This window comes from Neovison vison, chromosome 11 (genome assembly GCF_020171115.1).
Source record: "Neovison vison isolate M4711 chromosome 11, ASM_NN_V1, whole genome shotgun sequence".
NCBI classification, from domain to species: domain Eukaryota; kingdom Metazoa; phylum Chordata; class Mammalia; order Carnivora; family Mustelidae; genus Neogale; species Neogale vison.
Window position 1 is genome coordinate 197328523 of NC_058101.1, and position 19616 is coordinate 197348138.

The window sequence follows — 19616 nt, forward strand, 5'->3', positions numbered from 1 at the left end:
GGCTCTCATTTATGACTACAAGAGGCCCTTCAGTAACAATCATCAGGAAATTCTGAAAAAATAAAGGTTTATTACTTATAACACCTGAAAATTACACCGCCTACCTGGGGCCACACACAGCACGCTCTCAGGGAGGGAGCGCAAGCACAGGTGGGGGCCTGGGCTCATGCCTTATTGGTGAATTTAAAACATAAGAGCAGGAATTTAAAGCAAGGAAGAGAAAACAAGATGCCCAAAACGTGAGTTACTGAACTCAATCAAGATTTCTGAATCTGGGGCGCCTGGGTGGCTCAGTGGGTTAAAGCCTCTGCCTTCAACTCAGGTCATGGAGTTGGGGTCCTGGGATCAAGCCCCGCATCGGGCTCTCTGCTCAGTGGGGATCCTGCTTCCTCCTCTGTCTCTGCCTGCCTCTCTGCCTACTTGGGATCTGTGTCTATCAAATAAATAAATAAAATCTTTAAAAATATATATTAAAAAAAAGAAAAAGATTTCTGAATCCGAAGAGCCTCAGTGGGTGGGGTGAGGCAGCCCACGTTTACTGAGACAGCAGTCTTGGAAATAGATGCCTCCGCAATCGAAGCTTAAGTCAGGCAGTCGCATTACAGCCAAACAAAACACTGGCAGGGTTTACACTACAAGGGTCAGGTGGTGTGAGAGGAGGCTAGCGCACAGCGGGCCTCTGCGCACACTAAGACATCTGGACATTTTCCCGAAGGTGACGAGCAGTCCCGGAAGGCCGTGAGGCACATGGGCGTCCGTCCAGCCAGCTGACTGAATAAGGAGGCGGAGAGGAAACGGAGCTCGGAGAGGACGCTAGCACTTCCACTCGGGCAGTTGGGCAGATGATGGATTCTACTCACTGATTTACAGATCACAGGAGAAAGGGCAAGGTTGGGGGGAAATGAGGCATGTGGTCTAGGAATGCTGCGTTTGAAGTGTCTGTGTGGGAATGTTAGTTGGCTGTACGGGTCCTGCAGCGCGGACAATCTTGGCTGAAGGTGAAGACTTACAGCTCTGATGACCATCTATGCGTTGACTTGAGAGCGGATGATAATCAAGGTTATGGGTAGAGGGAACAGAGGGACAAGAAGAGATTCTACAATTATCAATATCTAAGGGATGAAAGACGGAAGGAATGTCCAACGATGCAACACAAAATAGGGAGAGAATAGGAGCCCCTCAAACATAGCAAACTAGGTCACTGTGACCTAGCATTAGTCTAATCGAGCAATTAGGTTCCTGATTTCTATGCTAGTCCTTTAGTGACTATGTTCATGCCTTTTCCCCTAGGTACCCACAAAACTATCACACAACTGTAGTTCTGAAATGCATTACCTATCGCCTGCACTTTGGTTAATCATCTGCCATTCAGAGCTAGAAATACTCGCTCTACTGCTGCTCCGATCAACAATCGGGATTGGGGCTTCTATTGAGACCTTGATTTTCAGTGTTTCCCATTCTGCCTACTTGCTCCCCCTCAGACGGACTCCATTTCCACACCGGGGCTTGCATCTCGCCATGTCCAGTACCAGACAAAGACTCTCGGACTTATATATGTGGACATTTTCCCAATCCTGAGGTTCAGTCTGGAGTAATAAACAATAAAAAAGCCTCTCCAGGTGTGGTTTGGAGCCCAAGCCCCAGTCCTCACATCCTAAAAGCTAAGGCTAAGACAAGGCTGAAGTGAAGGACAGAAATACGGCTCTGATGCACCACAGATAAGATCTGAACAGGGCCTCTCGTGCATTACCCAGAAAACCTCTGAAATGTGTCCTGTTGGAACAGAAACCCGTACCATGCAATGCGTGACCATCTCACAATCTCTAGCTGGAGGCAATAATGCCAAGGGCGTCCTGAGGAGGTTAACATGTCTAAAATGTGTCTAGAAGAGGAAGGTAGGTCTAGAACTAAAGGCAAATCCTGACGATGTGCAAAATCACATTTCATTACTTAGGGTAGGGCAACAACCATAAAACCTGACAAATAAAACCTTACAAAACCTTAAGAGGAAAAGGAAAATATGAGGATTTTAACAGAATTCCATAAAAACAGTACACTTACCAACATGAATGTTATCTTTAAATGCCACATCATGAAGCTGAAATATTAGATGACGGCTAAATTTTTCATCAGTGCTGGAATCCAAGTTGAAAACATCTTCGGGTGAACAATTAACCCTGTATAGCTCTTGAAGTGCTTTACAAACATGCTAAAAACACAGTAAAATGTAAGTAATTAGCATTTCAAATGGTTTTAAAATTTTTCCATGAGGAAATTCAAATATCTTGGTACAACTCTAACTCATTTTTTATTTATTTATTTTTATTTTAAAAAAAAATTGTATTTATTTATTTGACAGACAGAGATCACAAGTAGGCAGAGAGGCAGGCAGGCAGAGAGAGGGAAGCAGGCTTCCCGCTGAGCAGAGAGCCCGATGTGGGGCTCAACCCCACGACACCAAGATTGTGACCTGAGCCGAAGGCAGAGGCTTCATCCCACTGAGCCACCCAGGTGCCCCTCATTTTTAAATTTTATTATCTGAATATTTACAATGTAACAATTTCACCAAATTACTGATATACAGAAATATACATCACATTTAAATTATCCCACATGTTCCAAGAGTCATAGACTCTCAGGAGTAAAGACGTCCTAAAATTCAAACAATTTATCTTATATATTAATCTCCTCCAAAATCACAATAAATATATTCCTTTTTAAGCACAGTAAATTTATTTATTTTTAAGCATCATCTCTTCAAATATCCTCTACGAGTTAAAAAGTCACTAATTCCATTTTTCATAGTTTTAGTTTTTGGAAGTTTCCTCAGACATACTGAGCCAAAATCTACCTCCAAAAATTCAGCCCTCTGGGGCGAGGTGCTACTGACACTGAAGGCAGTTATGCAGTGTAAGAAGGCAGCAAGCCCAGGGGTAAGAGCATAGATTTGGTATCAGAAAGATCTAGGTTTGATTACTGGCTTTGCCACTTACCAGCTCTGTGTGACTTTGGTCAAGTCCATACCTTACATTCCTTGACCGCAAAATGGGATTATAATTTGACCTAACTTCTGGGATTTGTTTTAAGGAGTAAATGACAAGATGAGTGTAAAAAGTTAGCACATTGCTTGGTATATGTCTCTGCTTAAAAGCATTAGCTGTGCAGCCACAAAACAAGTCACTTCTGAAACCCGTTTTCCCACTTGCAAAATGAAGTTACTAAGAACTACCGTACATGGTTATCTTGATATGAGCAAAAGGCTTATAAACTGCCAAGCACTTATACCGAACTTATATTTATTCATGTTATTTTTGTATCATCATAAAAACCCCTCCCACGCTCTCTGTAGCCTTCAATAAATTCTCACTTTCTCCGAAGCCTCCTCAATTCCCCTCTCTACATCCATTCCCCCTTCACACTCTGTCCCGATTATAGTCCTTACAGGGCTACAGTTTTATGTGAATCTGTGTGATTATTTTGACTTGGGTGTTCAGTCCATTACAAAGGCCACCCCTCACCCTCCATTCTTTACTGCTTCTGTGGAGAAAGAATGCGGTCTACCTGGACACCAGGCCACCCAGCATAAAGACCGCACTTCCCAGACTCTCTGGCAGTAAGGTGTGGCCACACGGCCAAGTTCAGGCCAATGGGATATGAACAGAAGGAAAGCAGGTGATTTCCAAATTATACTCTTACCGGGGAGAGGCATGCCCGGTGACATGGGGGAAGTCACGGTCTTCCACTGACAGGAAAGCAGACATTGTGGTCCTGAGCCACTTGGACAGAGTACATAAAGGCAACATCTCAGGAAACAGCAAAGCAACAAGCCTGGTCTCTGGTGTAACGGAGCCATATCCAGATACTACATGAGGGAGAAATTAAGCTCTATCTTGTTTAAGTCCTGTTTTGTTTTGTTTTTTTTTTTTAAAGATTTTATTTATTTATTTGACAGAGATCACAAGTAGGCAGAGAGACAGGCAGAGAGAGAGGAGGAAGCAGGCTCCCCGCTGAGCAGAGCCTGATGTGGAGCTCGATCCCAGAACCCTGGGATCATGACCTGAGCTGAAGGCAAAGGCTTTAACCCACTGAACCACCCAGGCACCCCAGAAGCCCCTTTTTAAATTATGGTAACTAAAGTTATCCTAATTTGTTATCCCCATGAGACTATGAATTCTATGAAGGCAGAAGCTAGGTCTCTGTGGACTAACCCGTGGTCTTCCGAGTGCCTAAACACACTGACACTTACTGGAGGCTGAAACATTTGTGATCAAGGAATAAAGTCCGGTTTTATATTCTGGAGCTATACAGAATAAATGTACTGACTGCCTAGGTTAAACAAACAAACAAAAAGTAATCCTAATCATCTAAGTCAACTTTCCCAAGTTAAACTTTAAATAAAAATGTAGGACTGAGCCTGGGTGGCTCAGTGGGTTAAGCCTCTGCCTTTGGCTCAGGTCATGATTTCAGGTCCTGGGATTGAGCCCCGCATTAGGTTCTCTGCTCAGCAGGGAGCCGGCTTCCCCCCCCCCGCCTCTGCCTGCCTCTCTGCCTACTTGTGATCTCTCTCTGTCAAAAAGATAAATAAAATCTTTAAAAAAAAAAGTAAGACATTTAAATATTAAAACTATATGATCCACAAGTTAGAAATATGATTATTTGAGCAATGTTACATGTCAGTATAGTTCTATAAATGCACTAGCATCAGAGTCCATTCCATTTGGCAGAAGGGGCTTATTAAATTTCATCAGTTGTCATTGCCTCAAAGGATGATATGTTACCACTAGCTATTATATGTTATCACTAGCTATTATTAGTCAGTTACTTCTTACCCATCTGTTAAGAGTTAATCTAATTTATGCCTCTTCACAAGGGGACTCAAAAGGAAAAGTACTTACTGGATTATACACTTGTTATACAAAGTAACCAATAAATGAAATTAATCTCCATGTAAATACATATGAAGATTATATTACCTAAAATAATCTTGGGGCAGCTGGGTGATACAGTTAATTAAGTGTCCCACTCTTGGTTCAGCTCACCTAATGATTTCAGGGTCATGGGAAAGAGCACTCAGCTTTGCCTAAGATTCCCTCTCCCTCTGCCCCTCCCCCTGCTCATAGGGGCACACAAACTGCTATACCTAGATAAAACAATCTCAAGAAAAAAGAACAGAGCTGGAGGTATCACACTTCCAGATTTCAAACTATACTACAAAGCTACAGTAATCAAAACAGTAAGTACTGACTCAAAAGTACACATATAAATCAAGGAAATAGAGAGCCCAGAAATAAACCCACAGTTAAATGGTCAGTTATTCTATGACCAAGAAGGAAAGAATATACAATGGATAAAAGACCATGTCTTCAATGAATAGTGCTGGGAAAACTGAACCGCTACATGAAAAACAATTCACTTTCTTACATCACGTACAAAAATAAACTCAAAATGGATTCAAGACCTAACCTGAAGACCTGAAACCATGAAACTCCTTGAAGACAATAAAGGCAATAATCTCTTGCACATTTGTCTTAGCATTATTTTTTGGATCTGTCTCCTCAGTAAAGTGTAACAAAAGCAAAAATAAACAACTGGGACTGTATCAAACTAAAAGCTTTTGCACAGTGAAGGAAACCATCAACAAAACAAAAAGATAATCTACTGAGTGGGAGAAGATATTTACAAAAGATTTATCTGATAAGGGATTGGGATTAATATCCAAAATATATAAAGAACTCCTAAAATTCAACACCAAAAAAAATATCTGATTTTTAAAATATGCAGAAAACTTGAATAGACCTTTTCCCAAAGAAGACATACAGATGGCCAACAGACACATGAAGAAATGCTTAACATCATTGATCATCACGGAAATGCAAGTGAAAACGACGAGGTATTACCTCACACAAGCCAGAATGTGAATATCAAAAAGACAAGAAGTAACAAATGTTGGCAAGGATGTAGAGAAAAGGGAATCCTTGTGCACTGTTGGTGGGAATGCGAATTGTGTAGCCTCTATGGAAAACAGTATGGAGATTTCTCAAAAAGTGAAAAATAGAAGTACCAAATGGCCCAACAATTCTATTCCCAGGGATTTACCCAAAGAATAAAACAGCAGTAATTCAAACAGACGCATGCATTCCTAGATTTATTGCAGCATTATTTCCAATAGCCAAGATATGGAAGACACCTGTGTCCACTGACAAATGAATGGAAAAAGAAGATGTGGTATATATACATACACTAAAATTACTCAGCCATGAAAAAGAGTAACATTTTGTCACTTGCCAGCACAGGTATTATGCTAAGTGAAATAAGTCAAACAGGGAAAGTCAAATGCCACATGGTTTCACTTACCTGCGTAATCTAAAAAACAAAATAAACAAAATAAACCAAAACAGACTCAAAAATCCAGAGAACAAAATGCAAATGCCAGAGGGGAGAAGTAGGAGTATGGGCAAAATAGGTGAAGCAGATTAAGAGATACAAACTTGTGGTTATAAAATACGTAAGTTACAGGGATGTATGCAAAACAATGTAAGCATTATAGTCATTAATATTATAATAAGCTTATATGGTGGCAAAAGGAAACTAGACTTAACATGATGAATCTTACATAATGTATACTAAGTGTTAAATTACTATGTTATAGCCCTGAAACAAATAAAATATTAAATGTCAACTATACTTCATAGTAAATAAATAAACCTAAGTAAAGGAGGGGGGAAGCCAAGAAAAAGCTAATATTACATGACTTTTTTTTATGTATTTGCATACATTTTTCAAAAAATTTAAAATTTAAAAAAGAGTGATTCAACATAATCAGCAGATACTCTTTATCAAAAACATTTTAAGATATATTCTTAAAGTTATAAAATGTGTCATCTATAGTTAACATCTAAGAGAAAAAAATTAAGGAGCGCCTCAGTGGCTCAGTCATTTGGGCATCCGACTCTTGATTTTGGCTCAGGTCATGATCCCAGGGATTCTCTCTCTCTACCTCTCCCTCTGTCCCTCCCCCAACTCACATGTGCATACACTCTCTCTCTAAAAAGAAAAACAAAAATTAAGGGGTGCCTGGGAGGCTCAGTCGGTTAGGCATCCAACTTTTGATTTCAGCCCAGGTCGTGATGTCAGAGTCATGGGATCGAGGCCCACATCTGGCTCTGTGCTCAGCGTGGAGTTAACTTGGGATTCTCTCTCTCCCTCTGCCCCTCCCCTGGCTTGCTCACTTTCTCTCTCAAAATAAAAAATAAAATAAAATAAAAACTTTAATAAGTTTTTAAAAAAGAAAGAAAACAAACTAATCAATAAATGTTAATACTACTTTGAGCCCAAATAATAGCCAATATAAGTTTAATAACACTTAATATAATAAAATCTTTAAAAAGATCTCATAAGAAAACATTAATAGACTTCTGTTGAACTAGCCCATATTACTCCTTTTGTTAGTAACTTCCCAATTGACACCGCTAAACCAAAAATACCTACTGGAACGACAGTATTTTCTCTTTGTTAAACAACAATAACTGTACTTCTAGATCATGTTTTACCAATATTATAGGACCTAGGAGTTTTAAGTTTTTCTAGACCTTAGACTTCTCCTTTATGATGGTGTAAGACAGAATAATTTCCAAAATTCCTCCCAGCACAAAAATTAGGACATAATTTTTAATTCTTGAAAATTCAGCTCAGTAACCAATTTTTCCAGTAAAAATTACTTTCCCTAACTTTTATCAGTCAGCTACTTGCAATAGAGTTAATATATAATCAAAGTTTCTGAACTGCCACCTTTCTCAAGTCTTTTTTTTTTCTTAAAGATTTTTTTAAAAAAAATTTTAATTATTTATTTGACAGAGAGAGACACAGTGAGAGAGGAAACACAAGCAGGGGAGTGGGAGAGGGAGAACAGGGTTTCCTCTGAGCAGGGAGACTGATGCAGGGCTGGATCCCAGGACCTTGGGATCATGACCCAAGTTGAAGGCAGATGCTTAACCGACTGAGCCACCCAGGCCCCCCTCTTTGCTAGGACTTTCTTTTTCTTTTCTTTTGTTTTTGTTTTTTTTAAAGATTTTATTTATTTATTTGACAGAGAGAGATCATAAGAAGGCAGAGAGGCAGACAGAGAGAGAGGAGGAAGCAGGCTCCCTGCTGAGCAGAGAGCCCAACTCGGGGTTCGATCCCAGGACTCTGGGATCACAACCTGAGCTGAAGGCAGAGGCTTAACCCACTGAGCCACCCAGATGCCCCTTTCTTAAAGATTTTATTTGAGAGAGAGAGAGAGCATGTGAGGGGAGAGGTCAGAGGGAGAAGCAGACGCCCCACAGAACAGGGAGCCTGATGTGGGACTCGATCCCAGGACTCCAGGATCATGACCTGAGCTGAAGGCAGTTGCTTAACCAACTAAGCCACCCAGGTGCCCCTCTCAAGTCTATTTTTTATAGATATACTAATATTACAATATATATGGACCTAAATTGAATCTCTGACCATTTTAGAAATTCACTCAGAGAAGTCATATTAAGAAATGAAAATTCAAGAGGAAAAGGAAAAGGAGGTGAAACACAGAACCCAAATATTACACAGGCTGCATCCACTTAATTAATGAATACATGAATGAAAAGATATACAGATATAAGGAGAAAAACCTGAGTTTGTAATTTACCTCAATGAGTAATGCAACCATCTTTTTTCCATCAGCTTCTGGATTGGCAAGTTTGTTAAATTCCAAATCAAAATAAAGCTTGCACACAGCATTTTCAGGAATGACTTCATAGCAGTGTAAGAGATTTTTCCTGAATTAAATAGTTCAAGATTGTTAGGTTTCTGTCTTAAACCTTTCGAATCATGGTAGTTGATCCTACATCTCAAGATACTGGACTAACTGATTTAATGACATAACTATGGCATAATGAAGACATGACAAAATGAACAACTGCTCCCCTGTGGGTTTAAGGATCATCGTATTATTAAGAGCTTCCGTCAAAGAAGATGTAACAATCATATTCGGTCACATTATTTGCCTTGAAAATATGGTCAACCTCATGCTGTTACTTATTCACAGATAATTTTGACATTGTATGATCCTTCTTTATTCTTGTGTCATGACAGAACGAATCTTGTCTGAGAAAAAGAACTCTCTTTCTCGAACTGGAATCCCAGGATCACATGTATTCTTGGGATTGGATAAGCTTTTTATGAGAATTTTTAAGTTTTGTATTTTCTTTAGGAAAACAGTATTTGAAAAACTGGCTAGAAACATATTCTGAATCACCTGACTTCAAAAGCTTTCAGTTCTCACATGTGGGTCAAGAGATAGGACTTTAACACAGGTTAATAAAAATAGATACTGCCTCGGTAAATGAATGGTGACTTGGGCTAAGTGAAATCCAGATGGCATCCTATGGAAGTAAAAAGTTTGTAATTTGAACAAAAAGTGATGGGGGAATTGTGTAATCACATACACAAGAACTCACAACACACACACGATTGCCCCTGACTTTTCTCCCAGCACCTGGTAAGATCATTTAGTACTGCTATGACACGGAAGCTCCAGGGTTCAATTTTATGGATCAAGGAGTAATCAAATGTGGGATGGAGATTCACAACAGTTAATTAAGCCAGCATTAATTTCACCAACATTACTAGATGAAGGAAATGTAACTTTAATATGTTGTCCTTGACAGACTTACCGGGATTTATAATAAAACCAAAGTTGAGCATAGGTTGTCACCAGATAAATACGTTGCCCATCGCCCACTTTGTATTCCAAAGCAAATACGTGAACATCCTTTATGAGAGCAAAAATAATAGTAGAAAAATTAATAAAAGTAGAAATCCAAAAACAACTGTAGCTAGTCAATGTTCATGAATTTTATCAAATTTTGGAAAACTGGAATTTGAGCATCTTTATTCCTAAAAAAAGAAAAATAATTATTGTGACTATGCCAATCAAAATCTAATTATATTTATTTTTATTCACTTAAGTAATACATGTTCAAGGCAGAAACCATTCAAATATCCAGACCAAAAAGAGAAAAAAAAAAGAGAAAAATCACTTTTCAATCACTCTAGCTTGACTTCCTATTATAGCTTCACTTTCTAGTTTATGAAATTAAACATTTCTTTTAAAGACTTATTTATTGGGGCACCTAGGTGGCTCTGCCTTCAGTTGAGCCTCTGCCTTTGACTCAGGTTAAGATCTCAGAGTCCTGGGGTCGAGTCCCGCATCAGGCTCTCTGCTCAGCAGGGAGCCTGCTTCTCCCTCTCTCTGCCTGCCTCTCTGCTACTTGTGATCTCTGTCAAATAAATAAATAAAATCTTAAAAAAAAAAAGACTTATTTATTCATTTTAAAGAGAGAGACAGAGCACACATGCATTAGGGGGAGAGGGACAGGGAGAGAGAATCTCAAACAGACTCTGTGCTAAGTGAGGTGCCCTACATGGGGCTTGATCTCACAACACCAAGACTTGAGTCAAAACCAAGAGTCTGGGACGCCTGGGTGGCTCAGTTGGTTGGACGACTGCCTTCGGCTCAGGGCGTGATCCTGGAGTCCCGGGATCGAGTCCCACATCGGGCTCCCAGCTCCATGGGGAGTCTGCTTCGCTCTCTGACCTTCTCCTCGATCATGCTCTCTCTCACTGTCTCTCTCTCTCAAATAAATAAATAAAATTTAAAAAAACAAAAACAAAAACAAAAAAAAAACAAGAGTCTGAGGCTCAGTTGACTGTGCCACCCATTTAAAACTTATTTTTTGAAACAACCTAAATGTTACTATAAATGACTAAGGCTAGGGGTACCTGGGTGGCTCAGTTGGTTAAGTAACTGCCTTCAGCTCAGGTCATGATCTTGGAGTTTTGGGATCAAGGCCCACCATCGGGGTCCCTCCTCAGTGGGAAGTCTGCTTCTCCCTCTGACCTCTTCCCTCTCATGTTCCTTCTCTCTCATTCTCTCTCTCTCTCAAATAAATAAATAAAATCTTAAAAAAAATGACTTAGACTAAAATTAATAAATTCTCTAGTACATATAAATACATGTGGGCAACAAATTTTTTAAATTTTTAAATATTTACAAGTTAATATTAAAAGCTTAAGATTTAAAATGTTTACCTTTAACAAGTATAAGACTATAAATAGTCTTTTCTATGAGACACTTTTTTTAAGGTTAATGGCTGTGACACTTGATATAACCATTTGCATTTGTTGCCCCAAAGAGTTTCTTCTATTAAAGGGATATACAAGTTCTTTTCTTTCCACTTAGTTAATGGCAGCTGTTAAGCCAATCAGGGAAATAAAACTTCCATTTTCAGAAATGAGATTTCAATTAGAGACTAAATTACTGACATTAAAACAATCTTCCTGAGATAAATTTTATAGTTGGTAATTGTTAACTTTAGTAATCATACTCCTATTCTAATTCAAGTTCAAATGAACCTGTCAGGATTTTAATTTCTAATACTTGAATTGGGTTTACACAAAATGAATACAAAGGCTGTTATTTCTTAAACTATTTTTTTTAAGATTTTATTTATTTATCTGAGAGAGGGAAAGAGAGAGAGAAAGCGCGTTTGTGCATAGGAGCAGGGGGAGGGGCAGAGGGAGTAGACTCCCTGCTGAGCAGGAAGCCTGCCATGGGGTTCAATTCCAGGACCTTGGGATCCAATCCCAGGACCCTGCAATCATGACCTGAGCTGAAGGCAGACACTTAACTGACAGAACCATCCAGGTGTCCCTATTTCCTAAACTCTTCTGATGAGATCTGAGTTAGCTTCCCTTTACAAGGGAACAAACAGTCTTCATCCTAAAAAATTTTAAGCACACTGAGTTTTTATATAGTATCAGTGATCAGAATCACAATACATTTATGCTTGACTTCACATATGCACCTTTTCATACTTTATATTCCCCACAGTGCCAAATAAATGATGTGCAGTACACATTTGTTTATTTCTGAGCATCAGACCATTTGCAAGGGTAGCAACCAGCAACCACTCCTTAATCCCACTTACCTAATAAGTAGGAAATTACTATTATAAATCCACTCTATTATTCCAAAGCACAAAAGGAGAGCATAGAAAGTTAAATACATGTTTGCTTTGGTGGTATGATTTAAGACCCAGGGTTTATGAACTCTACACTATATTATTTGAGACATTTTATTTTCCTATTGCTTCAGTTCCATTTTTCTTCCTCATTTCATCCTTCAAATTTTCATACTCCACTCATTCATTTCCTCACATTTTTGTGGGCATTGTTTTAGTTCTCCACTAAAATCTATTTTAGTCATTCTATTAGTCATTCTTATTTTTTAGTCATTCTATTATTTTTCAGTGCATGGATGTGGACTTTAAGCATAACTTCTTTTATTCATTCTTTTGTTTTGCTTTGTTTTTAAATTTATTTATTTGATAGAGAGAGAGAGAGTAAAGGCAAGGGGAACAGCAGGCAGAGGTAGAGGGAGAAGCAGACTCCCCGCTGAGCAGGGAGCCCACCCTGGGCTGGATTCCAGAACCCTGGGATCATGACCTGAGCTAAAGGAAGATGCGTAACCGACTGAGCCACCCAGGCCCCTCAGAATAGCTTCTTTTAAATATCATTATGTGGGAGTAGGACAAAAAGGCTGAATAGGAGGATGCTGAGTTCACCTCCCATGGACACACTGAAGTAACTGCCACAAGTAAGGCAACTTGCTCTGAAAGCAGTCAAAGACCAGCAGAACAGATCCTCCACAGCTTAAGACAAAAGACATAAAAACAAGGCCACATCAAGAAGGGTAAGAGGAGCTAAAGCAAAAATAGGAACCAAACCTTGGTATGGAGAACCACAAGCAGGACAGTTAGCACAGGCACAGAAGTCCTCCCTGAAGAGAAAAAGGATCAAGCCCCACATCAGGCTCCTGCATGGGTGCCTAAAGCAGGAGAACTGAGAACAAGTCCCCATTCCCTATTATGTCTGGTTAAGAAAATCACCAGGACAAATACACTAGTGTAAATCAGAGCAGATTAGAGGATGCAGATTGTGAAAAGCACCCAGGCTGAACACTGAACAGAAAAGGAAATGAACAAAATAACCATAGTTTAAGGAACCTCTGGGACACATCAAGGGCACAAACATTCACATTATAGAAGCCCCAGAAGGAGAAAAGAGAAAGAGGGAGAAAACTTAATTGAAGCAATGATAGCCTAAAACTTCCCTAACCTGGGGAAGGAAAAAAGAAAAACAGCTCTAAGAAGCAAATAGAGCCCAAACAAGATGAATCCAAGGAAGTGCACACTCAGAAACATGATAACTAAATGTCAAAATTTAAAGATAGACTATTCAAAGCAGTAAGAGAAAAGCAACCAGTTACATATAAGGGAACACCCACAGATTATAGGCGCATTTTTTTAAGCAAAAACTAGGCAGGTCAGAAGAGGATGACATGATTTATTTCAAGTACAGAAAGAAACAAACCTATGACCAAGAATACTCTACCCAATAAGATTACCATTCAGAAATGAAGGAGAGATAGAGTTTCCAGACAAAATTTAAAAGAGTTCATCACCACTAAACTGGCTTTCCAACAACTGTTAAAAGGAATTCTTTATGTGGAAGAGGAAAGAACATAACTAGAAGAAAATTATAACAGGAAAAAATTTCACTTATCAAAGAAAACATACAGTAAAAGATCAATCACTATAAAGCCAGCATGAAGGTTAAAGGACAAAAGTAGTTAAGTATTGAAATAAATTAGTTAAGGGATATGTAAAATAAATAGATGTAAAATATAGCATCATACACTTAAACACGGAGGTAGGAAGTAAAAATGTAGCACTTTTATAATGTGTTGGAACATCAGCAACCACCAACTTTAGAGACTGCTGTATACATAAGATGCTATACATGAACCTCGTGGTAACTATACACCAAAAACCTGTAACAGATACACAAAAAATAAAGAGAGAGGAACCCAGGTGTAACACTAAAGAAAGTCATCAATCTCTCCCTGATATGAGGAAGTTGATATGGGGGATTTGGGGGGTAGGGAAAGAATAAATGAAACAAGATGGGATCAGGAGGGAGACAAACCATAAGACTCTTAATCTCACAAAACAAACTGAGGGTTGCTGGGGGGAGAGGGGTAGGGAGAGTGTGGTGGGATTATGGACATTGGGGAAGGTATGTGCTATGAAGTGTGTAAACCTGGCGATTCACAGACCTGTACCCCTGGGGCTAATAATACATTATATGTTAATAATAAATAAATAAATAAATAAATAAATGAAAGTCATCAATCACAAGGAAAGACAGCAAGAAGGAAAAAAACGAGGACTACAAAAACAACCAGAAAACAATAAACAAAATGTCAATAGGTACATATATATCAATAATCACTTTAAATGTAAATGGGCTAAACGATCCAATCAAATGACAAAGTTTGACTGAATGGATAAAAAAAGCCAATCCCATCTATATGCTGCCCACAAAAGACTTTGGACTGAGACATATAAACTGAAAAAGAAGAGATAGAATAAGATATTCCATGCAAATGCAAACAAACAAAAAAAAGGTGGAGTAGCAGTACTTATATCAGATGAAATATATTTAAAATCTGTAAAAAGAGACAAAGAAAGGCATGACATAAGGGCTCCTGGGTGGCTCAACCGGTGAGCATCAAACACTTGATTTCAGCTCAGGTCATGATTGATCTCAGGGTCCTGGGATCAAGCCCCTTGTTGGACTCTGTACTCAGCAGGAAGTCTGCTTCAGATTCTCTCCCTCTGCCCCTCTCCCACTTTGCATGCTCTCTACTAAATAAATAAATATTTAAAAAAGAAAAAAGAAAAATAGCATGACATAGTGAGGAAGGGATCAATCTAACAAGAGGATAAAACAATCGTAAATGTCTATGCAGCCAATATAGGAGCACCTAAATATATAAAGCAAGTATTAATAGACAAAGAGGGAGAAAGTGACAGTAATACGATAATACTAGGGTAATTTAACACCCCACTTACATCAATGGATAGATCCTCCAGACAGAAAATCAATAAAGTGTACTGGCTTTCAAAGACACATTAGACCATATGCATTTAATAGATTATACAGAACATCTCATCCCCAAAGAGAAGAAAATATTCTTTTTCAAGTGCACATGGAAAATTCTCCAACATAGATCACATGTTAAGCTACCAAACAAGTCTCAATAAATTTAAAAGGACTAAAATCCTATCAAGCATCTGTTCCAGCAATATGAAATAAGAAATCAATTACAAGAAAAAAACTGGCAATAACAAACACATGCAGAATAAACAACATGTTACTACACAGTGGGTCAGAGGGGTCAATGGTGTCAATGGGGAAATCAAAGAGGAAGTATAAATACCTGGACACAAGAGAAAATGGAAACGCAATGGCTGGGACACAGCAAGAGCAGTTCTAAGAGGGAAGCTTATAGCAATATAGTCCTACTTCAAGAAATAAGAAAAATTTCAAAAAAGCGATTTAAACTTATATGTAAAGGAATGAGCAAAATCAGAACAAACAAAGCCCCAAATTAGAAGGAAGAAAATAATAAAGATCAGAGTGGAAATAAATGAAATAAAGACTAAAAAGATAACTGAAAAGATCAATGGAATTAAAAGCTGCTTCTTTGAAAAGATAAATAAAATTAATATAGCCAGACTCATCAAGAATAAAAAAGAAAGGGGCGCCTGGGTGGCTCAGTGGGTTAAGCCTCTGCCTTCAGCTCAGGTCATGGTCCCAGGGTCCTGGGATAGAGCCTGCATTGGGCTCTCTGCTTGGCGGGGAGCCTGCTTCCCCCTCTCGCTCTGCCTGCCGCTCTGCCTACTTGTGATCTCTCTCTGTGTCAAAAAAAATAAAATAAAATCTTGGGGGGGGGAGAATAAAAAAAGAAGACACAAAAATAAAATCAGAGGGGCACCTGGGTGGCTCAGTGGGTTAAAGCCTCTGCCTTCAGCTCAGGTCATGATCCCAGGGTCCTGGGATCCAGTCCCGCCTCAGGCTCTCTGCTCAGTGGGGAGCCTGCTTCCTCCTCTCTCTCTGCCTGCTTTGTGCCTACTTGTGATCTCTGTCTGTCAAATAAATAAATAAAACCTTTTTATTTATTTATTTATTTATTTATTTTTAAATTTTATTTATTTATTTGAGAGAGAGAGACAGTGAGAGAGAGCATGAGCGAGGAGAAGGTCAGAGAGCAAAGCAGACTCCCCATGGAGCTGGGAGCCCGATGTGGGACTCGATCCTGGGACTCCAGGATCACGCCCTGAGCCGGAGGCAGTCGTCCAACCAACTGAGCCACCCAGGCCTTTTTAAAAAAATCAGAAATAAAAGAGAATTTACAACTGACATCCACAAGAATACAAAGATTTATTAGAGACTACTACAAGAAAATGTATGCCAACAAATTAGACAACCTAGAAGAAATGGATAAAGACTGAATCAGGAAGAAATAGAATGTCTGTACAGATAGATTACTAGTAATGAAAGTGAATCAGTAATCAAAAACTTCCCAAAAAACAAAAGTCCAGGACCAGATGGCTAGACAGATGAATTCTACCAAACATTTAATAAAGAGTTCTCAAACTATTCCAAAATATACAAGAAGGAGGAATTTTTTCCCCCTAGGAATGCTTCTGAATTTGTTTTACAAGGCCACCAGCATTACCCTCAAACCAAAACGGACAAAGACACTACCATTATCCCTGATGAGCACAGATGCAAAAAATCTTCAACAAAATATAGGCACACCTAACACAATACATTAAAAGGATCATTCACCATGATCAAATGGGGTTTATTCCAGGGGCACAAGAATGGTTCTATATCCACAAATCAGCATCTACAGCACTTTCATAAAATGAAGGATAAAGATCAGACGATCATCTCAATAGATGCAGAAAAAGCATTTGACCTAATTTAACATTACGATAAAACTATCAACAAAGGGAATACAGAGGAAACATGCCTCAACATAGTAAAGACCATGAATGACAAACCCATAGTCAACATCAGACCAAAAATGAAAAGATGCCCATTGTTCCCACTTTTACTCAATATAGTAGTAGAAATCCTAACCACAGCAATCAGACAAGTAAAAGAAGGAAGAAAAAACGCCATCCAAATTGGTAAGGAAGAAGTAAAACATACAGATGGCCAACAGACCAACAGACACATCAAGAAATGCTCAACCTTACTAATCATCAGGGAAATGCAAATCAAATCAAATCAAATGATTTTGATGGCTAGTATCACACCAGTCAGAATGGCTAGTATCAAAAAAATAAGACATGGGGCACCTGGGTAACTCAGTTGGTTAAGCGTCTGACTCTTGTCAGTTCAGGTCATGATCTCGGGGTCCTGGGATGGAGCCCTGTGTCAGACTCAGTGTTCAGCAGGGAGTCAGTTTGAAGATTCTCTCTCTCCCTCTCTCCCTATTCCTCCTCCAGCCTGCTCTCTCTAAAATAAATAAATAAATAAATCTTTAAAAAAAAAAAAAAAAAAAAAAAAGACAAGAAATAACACTGTAAGGATTTGGAGAAAAGGAAACACTTATGCACCACTGGTGGGAATGTAAGTTGGTGTAGCCATTATGGCAACCAGAATGGAGGTTCCTCAGAAAAAATTAAAAATAGAAACACATGGGCACCTGGGTGGCTCAGTGGTTTAAAGCCACTGCCTTCGGCTCAGGTCATGATCCCAGGGTCCTGGGATCGAGACCCACATCGGGCTCTCTGCTTAGCGGGGAGCCTGCTTCCTCCTCTCTCTCTCTCTCTGCCTGCCTCTCTGCCTACTTGTGATTTCTGTCTGTCAAACAAATAAAATCTTAAAAAAAATTAAAAAGAATAGAAACACCATACAATCCATTAATTCTAGTAATTCAGTATTTACCTGAAGAAAATGAAATCACTAATTCAAAAGAATATATGTCCTTTGTTTCTTTACAATAGCCAAGGTATGAAAGATACCTGTGTCCATTGATAAATGAAGATAAAGAAGATGCAGTATATACACAAAAGAATGTTACTCAGCCATAAAAAAAGAATGAAGTCTTGCCATTCACAACAACATGGATGGACCTAAAGGATATTATGCTAAGTGAAATAAGCTAGAGAAAACCAAAGATCAAAAGACTTCATTTTTATGTGGAATCTAAAAACAAAACAAATCTAAAATTGACTCATCAATTACAGAGAACAAACTGGTGGTTGCCTGAGCAAAGGGATGTGGAGAGACAGGAGAACTAGGTGAAGGAGATGAGAGTACGATCTTCCAGTTATAAAATACATAAGGTATGGGGATGAAAAGTACAGCATAGGGAATATAGTCAGTACTATTATTGTAACTTTGGTGATAGATGGAGACTAGACTTATCATGGTGAGCATTTTGTAATGTGTGTAATTGTTGAATCACTCTGTTGTTCACCAAAACTAATACACTATGTCAACTACATTTCAATTAAAACTTTAAAATATCATTACAAATCTTTAATTGTCACTACATAGCCCATTATTTTTCATTATTAATACTAAGTAAATGATCAAAAATTCATAGGGATAGTTTCTGTAAATAGTGTGATATTTACAGATATCTGGGTTGCTCAGTTGTTAAGTGTCTGCCTTCAGCTCAGGTCATGATCCCATGGTCCTGGGATCAAGTCCCACATCAGGCTCCTTGTTCAATGGGGAGCCTGCTTCTGCCTTTGCCTGCTGTTCCTCCTGCTTGTGCTCTCTCTGACAAATAAATAAATCTTAAAAAAAAAAAAAAATCCTAAGTTAGAGTAGCTTCAAAAAAAAAAAAGAGGTAGAGATAAGAAAATTACCTCTTTACAGCTTTTAACAAAATTAAAAGCCTGAGTTTGCCGATGGAATAGTTTCCAAATGGAGGGTGGTTCTTCTAGCTTGGACAATCTTGGTCTGTATACCGAGGGCAACGGTTTCCGCTCATAACGAGATGCTCGTTCTTCAATTTTCTTCAGTTTTGCTTCCCATTTTCTCTCCATTGGTTTAGAAGTTACAGGGAAACTAAATCCTAACCCATGTAAGATTTCTGTCAATTAGCACTAAAACAAAGACATAATTTCTTTCTTTAGAATATATTTTTTTGGTAAAACGTCAAAAACCATTTCCTTACACATACACATATACATACACACACACATACATGTAGTTATATACCTATAATACATAATTTATATTACATATATTCTATATGATATAGAATATGTAATATAAAATATAATATACATACTATGTATATAAATGTACTATGTACATATATAGTTTTGCATGAAGTTTTAATGTGAAATAGGAATGGGGCTAGTTACCAGATAGCTTTAGATCTTGGCTCTTCTATTTAATAGTGCTGATTTTAGAAGTACCCTAAGCCTTAACTGCAAAATGGGGATCAATGTCGTCCTGAACACTTTATGTAATTATCATGAGGATAAATGTGACAGGATGTAAGAAAACGTTTTGTAAATTACAAAGCCTCATGTAAACATAAGCGGTTTTTGTATCATTATGGTTTTTATTATAACCAGTTTATTGCATCAAGCATTATCTATCTTGCCCAAGTGGAGCTACTACTTTGGCCATCACTTTTGTGCTATTTCTTAGTA

The 19616-nt window shown here is 38.5% G+C and overlaps 1 protein-coding gene across 4 annotated transcripts in view; it reads right to left on the reverse strand.

The window, feature by feature from the left end:
- PRIMPOL (primase and DNA directed polymerase) overlaps window positions 1–19616 on the reverse strand; it is a 69286-nt gene that overhangs the window by 44399 nt on the left and 5271 nt on the right. For all 4 annotated transcript variants that reach the window (XM_044225630.1, XM_044225629.1, XM_044225628.1 and 1 more), the window contains exons 5-8: window positions 18819–19058; window positions 9690–9787; window positions 8663–8792; window positions 2062–2209 (exon numbers count right to left, since the gene is read on the reverse strand). In XM_044225630.1, coding sequence (XP_044081565.1) covers window positions 2062–2209; window positions 8663–8792; window positions 9690–9787; window positions 18819–18998 — 556 coding nt within the window. In that variant the 5' untranslated portion in view covers window positions 18999–19058. The remainder of the gene's footprint in view (window positions 1–2061; window positions 2210–8662; window positions 8793–9689; window positions 9788–18818; window positions 19059–19616) is intronic.